Source organism: Falco biarmicus, chromosome 1 (genome assembly GCF_023638135.1).
Source record: "Falco biarmicus isolate bFalBia1 chromosome 1, bFalBia1.pri, whole genome shotgun sequence".
In the NCBI taxonomy this organism is placed as follows: Eukaryota; Metazoa; Chordata; class Aves; order Falconiformes; family Falconidae; genus Falco; species Falco biarmicus.
The window spans coordinates 111268484-111282866 of NC_079288.1; the positions used below are offsets into that span (position 1 = coordinate 111268484).

The 14383-nt window shown below is 37.9% G+C and overlaps 1 protein-coding gene across 5 annotated transcripts in view; it reads right to left on the reverse strand.

Moving 5' to 3' along the window:
• Nucleotides 1-2065: 2065 nt before the first annotated feature.
• Nucleotides 2066-14383, reverse strand: part of DCLK2 (doublecortin like kinase 2) — a 98423-nt gene continuing 86105 nt past the window's right edge. For 2 of the 5 annotated variants that reach the window (XR_008825695.1, XR_008825696.1), the window contains 5 exons: nucleotides 13553-13649; nucleotides 11626-11706; nucleotides 10356-10472; nucleotides 9199-9281; nucleotides 5410-5547 (listed from right to left, as the gene is read on the reverse strand). Coding sequence is in view for 2 of the 5 variants with exons in the window: in XM_056360806.1 (XP_056216781.1) it covers nucleotides 5326-5547; nucleotides 10356-10472; nucleotides 11626-11706; nucleotides 13553-13649 (517 nt within the window). In the remaining 3 variants the exon portion in view is untranslated. Of the gene's footprint in view, nucleotides 5548-8350; nucleotides 8707-9198; nucleotides 9282-10355; nucleotides 10473-11625; nucleotides 11707-13552; nucleotides 13650-14383 lie in introns of all 5 variants that reach the window. The other 3 variants (XR_008825692.1, XM_056360806.1, XM_056360815.1) reach the window with 3 other exon arrangements.

Consider the following 14383-nt stretch of genomic DNA (forward strand, 5'->3'; position numbering starts at 1 on the left):
TATTAAGAGTATGTAAAATATTTCACAACTTTTTATGAATTATGTGAAATACTACTTTCTTGCAAATGAATTGAGATAGTATCAGAAACGATAGTCTTGAAACTGGAGAGAGATGTATTAGTGAAATCTGTAATCGCATAGAACTTTGTACTTGGGACTGCATCATATAGTGAACTAATTAAAGACACTTAGATGTGTGCTTTGGAAATGTTGCTGTGTTGCATGGGAACAGACAAAAAGAGGTTTTCAAATTTGCTAAATGGACAAAGTTTGAGATATGGTCATTTACTATTTTCTCCAAGGTCTTCTAATTTTTTTCTTCCCACTGTTGCTTTGTTCACTGTGCATTGTGAGCTGTGAGCTGCAAAATGCTGTAGCACAATTGAGTCTAATTGTGTGTTCAGAATGTGGCATATTCGGCAACAGATATAGCCAGATATTGGATAGATGACTTTGCAGATGGCTCTTGTAATTTGCTTTTTTTCTTGTTTATCCTGTGTGCTAGGCATCCTTTTTCAAGCAAGCCCCAGTAGCTGCAAACCCCAAATCTAACTATTCTGAACAATAGAGCTAGTGTCTTCTTAAGCAAGGTGTTTCAGCGTTCAGCATTTAAACACTCTAAACCTCAGTATTTCATATTAATTAGCAAATATTATTTTGGGGAAAAGGAGATGGCTGCTGGTACTACTTGGTGAAGCTGTGCTTTTCTGAAACCTGCATCTTACACGATTCTCACCCTGGGCTTTCTGCTTCCAAATATGGCAAAGGCACTTAAAATTCAATTGTTTGAAACAAAATCAAGAACAGAAGCAACAGCTGAGGAAAAACTTCTAGGTGGATAGTTGCATGGTATCTTGCTTCTTCAGTGCCTGCCCTGGGTTTTTTTTTTTTACAATGCTAATTTAGTTTCAAAACAAAACAAAAATCCCTCTAGAAAAGATTCCCCTGACAGAAAAGCTCAACTAGATATTTATATGTGTTCGACATTGAAACCGATTGCAGTACAAGTGTTTGATTTGCTTACCTTTTTTAAATCTTAAAATAATCAGTTTCATTAGCATTTTGGATGGGTTACTAGTTTTGTGCATGTCTGTTGCTTTCCAATTGCTGTTTGAATGTAGCTTGAAAGAAAAAAAGATCAAATGAAGTATCATTTCCCATTTTAAAACTGTTAAAACTAAAGTTAATTGATAAATATGTGTATTTATATAAAAGTGAATAAATACTTCTCTAAATATACTCTTATCTATCTGTAATAATTAGGCCAGTGACTACTGGGGGGAGGAAAGATACAAAAACCAGGCTTAAATGAGACTTTCAAAATAAAGATTTCCTGCTTGCTGCATAAATTTATTATAGTTTAGCCTGAGATTTTAAAAATAATTTCTGTGAATAGGAAGTTGAATCACTTTTTGGTGAGTGTACAGGCAGTGGTATAGTAAGTTACTGCTTCCTAGCTAACATTTTTTTGTTTCAAGTAGATTAGGAAAATGAGAGTCTTCTCATAAAGACCAAAGCTGTGATCCGTGTTTGAAACATATACAGGATCTTGCTGCTGATCTCCTTGATTTACACAGGGGTGCTGGAGTGTCTCCTGTACCACCAGTGCCTTCTGAGAGGTAAGACAAAGTGTCTTGCACCCACCGAAGGATGCCTGATCACTTGTGTGGTGTATTTTGGCAACCTCTTGTACACACTCAGTGTGATTTCTAAGCATAGGGCAATACAAATGGCAGTGGCTGTTATTAGTGGAAGTTACTGTTGTTGCTGTAGTCTTAGCATATACCTTGATTTAGAACATGGGTTTCTGAGAGAGGTTAATGAAGTCTTAGAAGATGTGCCTCCTTGATTTAAAAGACTGAACTTCCCCAGCTCAAACAAAAAGCTTCATGCTAGTAGAGTAGAAACGCCTGTGTTTTGGTTTGTTTTATTAAAAAAAAAAATGCAGGAGGAAAGAAGGGGAAGATTCAGAGAGAGAAGTAGGTTAAAAATACTTTCTGGTATCTTACATATATAGTTAATTTATATATTTTAAAATAAAATGTAATTACTTGTTTAATTTAGGAAAAATTACCCTGCAATCTGTTAGTTTTAGTCATTACTTCCTCCTAGCGTCTCTTCCTCAAGTATTCAGTTTAGATGGGGGGGAAACTATGCATCTAAACCCAAGGTATCGCTGCTTACTACAGTAGTCCAAAGTAAGATTTACTGACATAGATAAATATTCTTAATGACAAGCTGTAAGCATGAGTCAATAACTTGATGAAAGTCACATCATCATAAAACACCATCTACCTTTAATGTATTTTGACAATTATAGTAATTAATTTTCTAAGTTCAGGAATGGGGGTAATTATCTGTAAAAGTAACTTTTGATTAATTTAGTGTTATGCTGAGTTACAGCAGGGGGAGGATTCAGTTCTGGGATTTCAAATCTCTAGAACTGCAGGATTTGGCTCCTTTGAAATATATGAACTGCTGACATTCAAAGGGGCTAAAAAAGACCAGGGATTTTTAAAAATACTTTTAAAAAATAATTTTCTAAAACAGAGGCATGGTAGCAGTTATGCTGTCACTGTTGACTGTTTGAAAAAAACTGGCATTTAATCAATATCTATCAAAATGGTGCAGAAACCTCAGCTATTTTTACAGAACAAAAAGGTGACAGTCCTCTGACAGATGTATAGCTTGTTACAGTCTCTATAGTCTTTTCTTTCCCTTTATAGCAGCTAGCATAGTTCTGGTTTACACTTTCTTTTCTATTTTTTGCATTATTCTAGCAACTGGTGGTTCTACAAAGTGGGAAGGATTAAATAAAAGTGCAGTAGATAGCAAACCAAATAAAATACTTATGAGCCTACATTAAGTGTTTTAATGTCAACCAGCAGGTCTTTAGTTTTATGTTGAACTGTGATACCCTGAGCAGCACAAACATACCACCGATGCACCCATAGATTTAACATCTGTGGAACTAAATTAAGGCATGGAGTAGTGACATAACTTCCCTGAGGTTATACGTGGACTTAAGAACTTGTTCAGCTATCCCATCTTTTTATCCAGTTATGTTGGCCACATGATCATCTTGTCCAGCTGTTGTCACTGTGTTTAAATAGGTGTTCTGGCATGGTTTATCAACTGCCTCTGCTCTGTGAATCAAAATATTTGTTTAAGAATGTAACAAGGTTTAGAAGTTGATCAGTCATGAACTTGGGCACATGCATTCGGGGTATGTACGTCTGTATGTCTTTGCTCTCTTCTTCCACAAGACAAAGTAACAGTTTAGAACCGGCAGCTACAGAGCCAGCAAATTACCATCCTAGGTATGTATGAAGCTGTGTAACAACTTGTTAGTATCTCTGCTAACCCATGACAGTTTTTCATTCATAAATACTTAGGCCTTGCACAGCTGAATATCCGTCCTCCTAGAAACCCAGCCTTCACCACTGCGTTGCTGGTCCCTCTTTACTAATCTTATAGTTCAGTGGTCTGTCACTGTCTTCTCTGCTGGGGACTCCCTTTCCTTACTGTAGGTGCCTGGTTAGCCCGCTCCATCTGAAATTACCTGTCCTTTCTTTAGCTTGTCTAAGACTTGTTATGGAATTGACCAGCTGCACATACAGCTAGCTAATGGACTCCTGCTAGTTTCTGTTCTGATTAAGGTTAGTGTTATCTTCCTATTTTTGCACTGTACCAAAATGTAAATGTACATAGTTTTATACAAAGGCCATTCCCATACTCTCCAAATATCTTGAACTTAACTTTGTTACAGGTTTGCTGGATTAATTCACAATGCCTGGTTGTAGCCCAACTTTTACATTAAGACATGTAGTATGTTTTCATACCTTTACTACCCCTTTTTTGGCCAAGATGCTGTGTATCTTTCAGCTGTGCCATGACCTTATGTTGTCAGTTGGCACTTTTTGATCTTTAATTGCCTCTTCAAAAAGTAAAACACTCATATTCAGTCATGTGTTACCTGTCTTCCATAGGAGTCAATGAACTTTGAATGGTTATGAGAATTGCTCTGATTTTTTGGTAGGTACCCAACTGTTCAATCTCTCCAGGGAGAATAAGATGACATTTTCACTGACAAAATAACTGAGTTCTCAAAGAAATTAATGCCTTTTTTTTAATGAAGAAAGTTTATTGCAGGTCTTCCTTTTACAATTCTAGTAGAAAGTATAGCTAAGAAAGAAAATGATCTATGACCAATTCATAAGAACGAGCAAAGGAAAAGAATAAGCTGAATACATACTATATTGAACTAAGCATTATGGTAAAGGTAAAACTTCATCTATCTTGCAACTGCAGATTAAGGATAGCTGCTCCCCAATCCTTGTTTCCAGTGCCTGCACCAGGTGAATAGGGGGATAGCACTGACAAACCTCTGATTGCTGTTGATGGCAGCTATCTGTAGTAGCTCCTCTATCAGCTCACCCTAGCACTAGGAACTGCTCCATTCATCCTAGCTTAGATAACATGCAGCAGGCTTTCCATTCACAGGCCCAACATCATTATATTTTATGTAATAGGTAGTCTGACCCTGGAGAAAGGTGTGGATGGGACACTTGTGATTAGGACAGAAAATGGCTAGAACAGAAAGTCTTCCTTGACTCCAGCCTTTGTTACAAATGAATGTCCAGTGCTCATGTTTACATCCCAAGTCATTTTATTTAAATTCGTATTATCTAAACACTACCCTGTAGCCTGCAAGTCAGGTAAGAAACTCGATGCAAAACCAACCATCCTTCCCTCTATCTCCAGTGTTTTTTCTCATGATACTTTAGAGTTAGTCCACTAAAATTTTTTTTTGTGAAAATTTGCCTCTTCAAGTTTAGTAGAAACTTGGCTAAAAATAGAGGCATTTGAGTAGATAGTAAATGTAAGTTTTTCTTCCCTTGTCTTCCTCTCCTACTTTTCTGCAAATCCTCATCAGAAGAACAGAACGGGGCCTGCTTGTAGAGGTGAGGCCAGGTAACTGTTCATCGTCTCACTGCTCATATAAAAATACAGTTAGCTACACCGTAAGTTAGGCTAGAGCCCAAGGCTGTGTGAAATGCACTTCATTAAACTAACACAGGTAACTTAAAAATCATCTAACATTGCCAGGATCTTTCCCCTACTGCTCTTCTCAAGACAAGAGCAAAGAGCACTCACACCGCACATTCACCCACCCGCTATGAGAAGATCAGTCTCCCCTGACTGAGCCTGCCCTGGGCTTGCCACGAGAGGGTGCGCGCAAACCAAAAACAAACTGTCATGTGAAATGAAGAGAAATCGGGGTGAGAGTGCAGGGAGCTTCAGGTGGATTTGGTTTCATCAGTCCTACGCACCAGGCCGATCCCCAGCAAACTCGGGAGATACTGAGGCAGGGAGCACGGGGGATCTGAGTGGCTCAGAAGCAGCAGGGAAGAGGGTCTTGGACCCAGCCACGTGAGGATCATCAGCTGCAGCAGTAATTGCAGAAATTTTCTCCGTTCCAGCTCTATCAGAGTCCTGACAGCGCTTGCTGCAGAAAATCTGACTCTCTTTATCTAGAGCTGTGTTCTAAAAACAAAGAAAAAAACCCAAGGCAAAATATAAAAAGAGCAGAATCAAAGCCCTGTCTTAACTTAAGGGTTAAAACAATCTAAGACATTAAGTGCATGCATTACAGCCAGGAAAAAAAAAAAGAGAAATAACATTAGAAGTCTTATATATAATTAATTGTAGTGTTTTATGGTGCTGACTTCGGAGAATATAAGGAAAACTTATCTTCCAGTCAAAGGTTTGCCATGATGGTCAAAATTCTGTTTAAAATTCTGTCTAGCAAGTCTGATGTGGAAAAAAACCTACATGAATAGTATGATATGGAAGGAACCCTTCATACTAGGTGTTGGCAACAGGTATGTACCTGCGTTTTTGCAGACACAAGGAATCCCATTATGCTTAGTGAAAACTTAATAATACCTTTTCTCTGCAGAAGTGTATCTGTTTGTGAAGATGACAGATGAAAGCCTAATTATTTTTTCTATCTTAAAGAAAAGGGTCTACTTTTCTGCTTATTGTTGAGAGTAGGCAATGACCTCTCATGAAACTGACACAGTGGAAAAAATGCGTAATTTCTGAATACTATACCTAAAAATTAGTTTACTGGAGAGGAGAACAGCGGGTTAGAATCAAACCTGAGTGCTCTCTGGTGCAGTAGATGGCTTATCTGGAATATGTGGTGTACCTGCTGAAGCTGACAACTTTCATACCCTCTGAAGGATACTGCACGTTGTATTAAATCACAGTGTAATGTTTAATTGCTAGTGGAACGTCTAAAGTGACCTAGAGAGAAATCTAGTAGTTCCTGTGTCAAAAATATACATCAAAAATGCTTTCTAAGACTTGGAGACACAGCGTAATTGGTCTTATTTCACAGTTTGAAGGCTGATACTGATCATTATAAAATCTCTCTACTTAAGTATTTACTTTGTGGAAGCTCTTCAAGTACCAGTGATAATACAGATTTCAGTTAATACAAATTAATTAAGTTATTTGTAATTTATTCAGTTTTGTAAAATGGTGCAAGGTATACTTACTCTGGCACGTACAGCTTGGGCTTTCTACAGTAATCCACAAATGTGTGACACTTGAACTGAGGAGCAGAGCACAGCAGAGCACGTTTCACCTTTGAGGCACCCCCTGCATATGTGTCTGTAAGCATTATATGGCATTGTTCTGTGGAATTTCATAGTTTGAGCTGGGATGTGCTAATTGTAAAGTAAGGTCAGGTGCTCTGCCTCTTCTTTAGTGATTTTGTTTGATCGATTGCTCTGGAGGACTTGCTTTACTAATGTGAAAATTTCTATGTATTCTTGGTGGAGTTTGTCTAATACACTGTTCACTAAAATATGTAGGTTTAGACATTGAAATAATTTTCTGATACTAGTTAAATTTAGCATTTTTTTTTTTTCCCCAGACTTGGTTTATTGCATCAAAGTCATCAAGGACAGTGAAAATAAGGTGCTCATCCTCCTTTTTCCAAACTGATCATATAGCTTGGTAGTGAAAACTTATTTCATTATGTGATACCTGAATTCAAATTTGTCTTTTACCCGACTTAGCAAAGAGACCCGACTAGTACCTCTTATTTCTCAAATAGAAGACTTCTAGAATTTGCAGGTATATGGATAGTGGGTTGTTCTGGAATCAGTCTCACTTAGACTCTCCTGCTGAAACTGTTCTGTTTTGGACAATGATATGGCTGCGTGCTGGGGCAGGGGAGGTAGCAAGTAGCATCCCGATATCCCTCTGGCCCCCAGGGCCTTCCTGCCAGGCTTTTTCAGAAAAAATACCAAGTATAAAAGTTCACCCTCAAAAAAGAGAAGGTATTTTGAATTTACGGTGTTTTGGTTTCGTTGGGGTTTGCTTTGGTTTGGTTTTTAATCAGGTTATGACATTACTCTACATGCATACAGGCACAAGGAGAAAATTCAATAATACACAATTGAATTCTCTGCTACTAACAATCAACTTTGTGAACGGAGGGAGCATGCAAGGAAATGACTGGCTGAACTGTATCTAGACTTTTGAGATCAGCTGTGATGTGCTGTGGTTGTATCATTACCAGAGTAGCTGCTACCCTGGCAGGATGGCATTCCCTCTTTTGCTTGCTGGAAAAAAAAAAAAAAAGAGTTGAGAATAAACAGGTTTCTGCTGTTTCAGTGGCAGGATAAGTTATTTAATAGGGAAGGGAAATGTTTTCAGTTCATGCTGATGGTGATTTTCTCCTGTGCTTCCTACCAGCAGCCTCTGATAGCTGTCACTCCTTGCACATAGCAATAACATATAACTATGTAATGCAATTTAGGATTATTTTTTCTCCTAAGATTGAAGAGTAGGCTTAATTCTACTGTTGCTAAGTAAGAATGTTTTTTATTAATTTAAGACTAATTACCTTCTGACTAGCTCTGTGATACCATAAAGGCTGAAGTGACAAATAAGTTTTTTATTTTAAATAGAAACAATGCTTATTTTGGTGGTTTTGGTTCTGTCTTCATAGGATTGCAATCTTTTTCTAATTGCTTTTGGATATTGTGAGATACGCACATGCACAAAATTACTCCCAGGGTAATAGACCAACATACGTCTGAGGAAGTGAAATAGCTAGTTATATCAGTGTTTGCTTAGAGTATTTCAAGTATGTGTCACAATACAGAAAATGTTTTTGTAAGTGTCCAAGAGATTACCGTTTGCTGTTTTTGTGCAGCTGAAAAGCTCTTTCCACTTCAGACTGGCTGAGTTATTTCTCTTTTCTTCTTGTCAAAAATGGAGAACATGTATTTTTTGTGCAGCAGAACAAAGCATCGCAGTTAGTACGTACCATTGCCTTGGACCTACTCAGAGGAAAGCAATGCAGGCATTGGGAAAGGAGGAAAAAGGAAGGAAGCAAGGGACAGAAACTAGACTTACTTTAAGCAGAACTAACACAATTGCAGCAAATTTAGATTTACAGAACATTTTGAAATTGACAAAAAAAAAAATCAGTAATGAATTAACAGCAACATGCTTTTAGGGGCAGAAAGAGTCTCCTGTGCAAGAACACTGATGTAGGTTATGTGCAGTTTTACTTATCTGCCACATGATGGTATTATCTGCATGGGCCAGATGACAATATTTGAATGAAGTGATGCTAAAAGGGATCCATTAAATATGCAGGTGGACTGATATAGCAATGCACTGCAATACATGAGAATTACAATACTGTGCTTGTCTGACTCAGAATGTTTTTAAGCAATGAGTGCTAGTACAAGTCAACTTCTTGTACTAATTTCAATAGAAATTTCAATGCTTTAGATAAACCAGGGTAAGAATAACAGATCAGGGGGTTAACCCTCATTAGATTACAGTGTTTTGAACAAAAAGGTTACTTTTCCCTTCAGCAATAACTGGGGGCTGCATTCAGAAATAAATAATTATGCATTTACATCCTTCCGTACCTGTTAGAAGGAAATAAGGCAGGGAGAGGGAAAATGAAAAGTTTCAGCGAGGTGTACTTCCCTATCTGAAGGAATGTCAGGAGCTAACAGAATCAGAAAAAACCACACCAATAAGAAGCCAGAAGCTACGCTGTGTCAGAGATCTTGAGACAGGCTTAAGTGGCATGCAAGTTGGAGAGGGGCTGAGAGTTAGAATTAAAATTGCTCTTATTACATATAGTGCATTTTATACCAGTTTTCAGCTTCAGGCTTATCCATAGTCTCAACTGTATAAAGAATGAAGCTCTGAAGTCCCTCTCAAACTGTCAAGTCAAACTGTCAAATGAAATGTAGACAACAGCATGAACCTGAAATGCATTTTCTGACTTCTCTCATTTTTATTTTAATGTTACCACTTTTCCTACATTTAAGTCTTTCGCCTATTTATTCACATAAATGTATTTGCAAAAGCATATACATATGCAGAAACATTATTTTAAATTTACCTCTTTCCGATGATTAAAACAAGTCTTTGTTAACATAAATGGGCTGGACTTCGAGAGTAATTAATACTAATGGGGAGGGCTGGGTGTGGAAATCACTGTTATGTTATTACCGTAGATGGTTTTATCTTTCTTTTAGTAACTGAAGTAACTTTGTGTGCAGTGTCTATCCTTGCACTAGACAAGAATGGACCACAGGAAGAATGGAAAGGCAGTTCAGTCTCTACAGCAGCGGCATATTCTCTGCAAAAGTGACTGGTCAATGACAAGCGCAGTTCGGAGCACTGGTTACAGTAAACTCCAGTTCTTCTACCATGATTCACACATCTGCCTTCTGGAATTACTGTTTATGTAAGTTCAGCTACAGGTCGTCTGGGTTCCTTTGTATGCTTTGAAGAAAGCTCCCCATTAGGGAACAGAAAAAACATAGCAGGGGTTAGATTGGGACAAAATGAATGTGGTAAACATTCAATACTATGAAGAAAGTTTCTGAAATGGAGTCTGGTTTCCCAGAACAAACAGTATGCTCAAGATCAAGCAATACTTGTTCAGGCAGAGGGTAAGAGCCTACTTAACTAACTAGGTGGTCAGAATGATAAAAAATTAACAGTTTTTATACTGAAAAATTTCAAATTGTTAATAAGCTTCATTTCAACATACAGCTACTTAGTGTTTACATGTTTCTGTTCGAAAGCTTGTTTTTATAGCTTAGCTAGCACACTGATAGACTCGGTTGCTCTCAAGCGATGATGAGACAATCCACACTATACGTAAATAAAGGCTAGAATTAGAGACTATTCTAGCTTTGCTTTTGCTATTCTTGCACCACACACACATGTCCATAGAGCACTGTTAGGAAAATATGCAAAGTATAGTATCAATGTATAAAAATGTTCGTTTCTCTTACCATGATGACAGAAACCCCAGCAGATGTGTTATTTTGCTTGGGTAGGGTGTTATTAAAGTGCTGCTTCAGTTTACCTGTTACTTCAGCTTGCATATTATTCTCCTGGGAAGCATCATCCTGTATAAGAATAAACACAGTACTCAAGGTAGGAAAAAACCAAAACTATGTTTGAATGTAACTGTGTAGAAGAGAAATTTTCTATTATACTCAGGTACTTCCTGTTTTTTAATGCAAAGTAAGTGATCAGACAGGCTGCCAGAAAGTGAATGCACTCTGCTACATGAGATACAGTTCAAACGGATTAAGACAAATTACAGAGGAAAGGAACGTAGCAACCACTGTTTTATGTATGAACTTACGTATTTCTTAAAATGCCATGTGGCGCTGTTTACTCTCAGTCCATTCATTGGTCCCGCAATTATAAACTGCAAGTTTGATTCAAGCATGTTAACAATAATGCGCTTGACATAGTGTTAAAAATAAGAAGCCTATTTGTCATCTGGCTTTCTTTTAAATCAGCATTTTAAATGGTCCATCATATCCTAAGCACAGAAACATTATAAAGTACCATAAATATGTTTGAGAGGAGCTGTTATGGCACAGATGCACTTGTTACAGTTGTCTTCTCTTGTTTGAAGAACTCCATAGATCATATCCAGTCCCTTTTTTAAAACATGTGGAAATAAACATTGGCTATGCATATGCAAACCTGGTATTTATTATTAATGAACTGATTTTAAATCAATAGTCAATGCACTTTTGGGGCAGCAGCAATGAGGAATACCAAAGGTGAAGGACCCAGCAGCCATCAGCTTAGTGCCTATGTTAAATTAGGTATTTTATTTGCTAATTTTCTTTCTGTTATGAAGCTTGAAGTGCATCAAGAAACAGGAGATTGTACTTTAAGTAGCATTGCAGCAAGTAAGATGCCAACATGCTTCCACATACGCATTTTTGAGATGATGCTAGGCTGAATGGTCACACATCTGCCTGTCATGTTCTGTTTAAGCAGGGTTATAGCAATGTCCAGAACCTTCTAATTGCAGTCAGCAAGTGACACCCACTCTGTTCTTTCAGGACACAGACGCTAACAGTGCTGTCAGAGCTGAAGCTAACTAACTTTTTGGGCTCTTGCTGGTCTTGTATGTGAAAATGGGACCAGTGGCTCAACAAACAGAAATGGGCATAGCAGAGGGGTATTGCTGCTTCTGAAAACTACGCTACAGATTTAATATCAAATTAAGAGATAAGTAGAATGCAATTTACTCACTGACACCCAGGGATGGCTTAGGATCTGTGCTGCTGTATATCGGGCTTCAGAATTCACATGTAACATCAGGCTAATTAATTCCTTTTTTAAGAGAAAAAAAAAAAAAAAAGAGACATTTGAGGAGAGTGGAGAAGGATAATACAATGGAAATATTGTTGCACCAAGTTCTTCTCAGTGGAATTTTCTTGCTACCTGGGTGAAAAAAAAACCAGCTTACAGTGACACCAGAACCAGTGTGAATTTAGTGGAACAAAAAACTTGCCCTTCAGGTTTAAGAGTATTCTGGACAGCATATTTCTTATCAACTTCCTTATTGTGTTCATGTTTCACTGCATCTTTTGAAATCAGATGAAAAGGAAATGTTAAAAAAATCAGCTATAACGGTCCAGTTTATTCTCTATATATTCATGCAGGTAACCACAATGAAAACGAACCTGGGACAGATGAGATCATCTATGGGCAATATACATGCACCTAGTAACAGTACATAAAAAGCACAAATCAAAGGCAAGAAACTGCATCTGAAATTGAAGAAACTGCTGAAATTAGGTGAAAACTATGTTCTCTTCTGTGTTGCTCCAGAAGAATAAAAGACATTTAACTCATTTCATCAGCTAAAGATCACCTGGTATAGGAAAAAGCAAGTAGATAGAAAAATGCTTAATTCTACTAATTATACGGTTCATCCCAAAATATTTGCGGCTTTCAACAAATTCTAGAGGCACTAGCACAGATGTCTTTAGCTTTATCAAATCCTTCCATGGGCCTTCCATTAATGGTGCCTACAGACACGATAAACCTTAAGAGGTCATTGATACAAAGCAGCCAGTAAAATAAAATCAAAAAAACACCCAACAACCCAAACCAACTTTCTTCAGCTGTTTATACATTCAAATTTCTTCCTATGCAACTAACAACTAGCTTCCTCATGTAATTCCTGGTTCTACAAGCCTATTCAGACAAGCATGTCCCCCTCCCAAATGAACAACATCATGTACTTGGAGCCAAATCCCACCCTGCAAAACCTTTTATAGTCTCCAAAGTGTCAACCTTCGTATTTTTATCAAGAGTATTTCAAGGAGATTGTTCATCACTTCAGTTTTGGGAAATGGCTTCTTCATGCATATAGTAACATACCTAACAGAGGTTTCCCAAGCAGCCAAGTTACTTAGTCTGTGTAAGTCTGAAGTGGAAGGTCACCTTTAGTGCCAAGATTGGGGCGCCTTGTTTGTTCAGAATATGTGTCTGGAAGAGCGTGAGATGATCGGAGCATGGGAAATAAACAGCCATTGGGAAAATACAGAAACATGCAACTTCTCATTGGCTGGATAACAATGTCCACTCGCTAATTAGTTCTCAGATATCATTTACAGCACGTTACTGAATTAGCTTGAGGAGCGGGGCTTAGAAGTAGAAACCTTTATCCTACAGACACAGTAATTTTAGACTCAAATGGCAATGGTAACACCAGAACTACTAGCAATAGCACATCAAGCTGGCTGCACCTCTTGAAAAGTTCTAATAACTGGCTGAAGTAAAATAGGAACAAATGATGCCAATTGCATTCAGTCCACATAGCAGCATTTTTTCTTTTTCAAAAGAGTGATAGGAGGGAAAAATTCAGAGACACTTATTTTACAGCTGAAGCACTGCACTTGGTATAATAATCCATCATTAAAAAACTGTGATGTTCGTGCATGTGATGTTCACTGAATGCAACTGGCATTCTGCTACACTTACTCAGCAACAACACTAACACGATGGCCTGCAAAACCCGAGCTTTCATCAAGCACTCTTAAACTAAGGAAGTAAAAAGGCACAGTGGCTGGAAGAGCGAGCAAGAGCCTGCTCTGAATCATCTGTTCTGCCTTTCGAACAGAGCAGAACAGTCAGAAACACTATTTCAGGTTGAAAAACAGATCAGTACCTTTGCTGAATCAGTGATGTTATCCCAGTAGGGAGAAGGAAATTCCAGCTTCCCAACGAGTATCTGATCAAAGAGGTCTTCTTGAAGGTTGTTTTCACTGTTAGAACAGCAATAATGAAAAAGATCATGAGAAAGAAGTCAATTTGTCATGCAAATTTTTAACTTGATTTGGAGATGGAGCAGAAATTGTATCAACTACTATAAATGCACAATTTGCAAGCTTATATAGTGGCAGCACTTCTGAGGTGTTTGTCGTAGTTAAGCTATCAGGAGTGATAAGAACAGAAAAACTAATATATTGAGGCGAAAGGACTTCCACTGGAATAGAGACTGCTTAGCTAACGTACAGGAACTAAGTCACTTGCCAGCCTAGTCCTAAAGGACCTGCTACAGAAAGCATGCGACAGGGGGAAGACGCATACTGAAATGAGCCTCCTCTGTTAAACTGTCACAACAGGAGAATTTTAAAAATCCAAAAGGGAGATATGGAAAACACATGATGATACATTTAGTTTACTGAGTATTGTCAGGCTACTGATACGGAAAAGGTAAGTACTTCTGTATCAAAAACACAGTATCATGAATACTCAGGGATCGACGGCAGTGGGTTTTTGGGTTTTTAACTTCTTGTTGGCCCTGTTGGCCCTAGCCACTATGAACACCCTAGCCTGTTTCTGTAACGAAAAATTTATCTCTTGGGTTGGTTTTACAATATTTATTAACCCTGGTTGAAACCTGATCCTAATAGCCCAACTTCCAAACTCTATTCAAAGCAACTGCCATTTGTTTGTATACTGCTTCTCTCAAAACATGTATTCAGTTTTAAACATG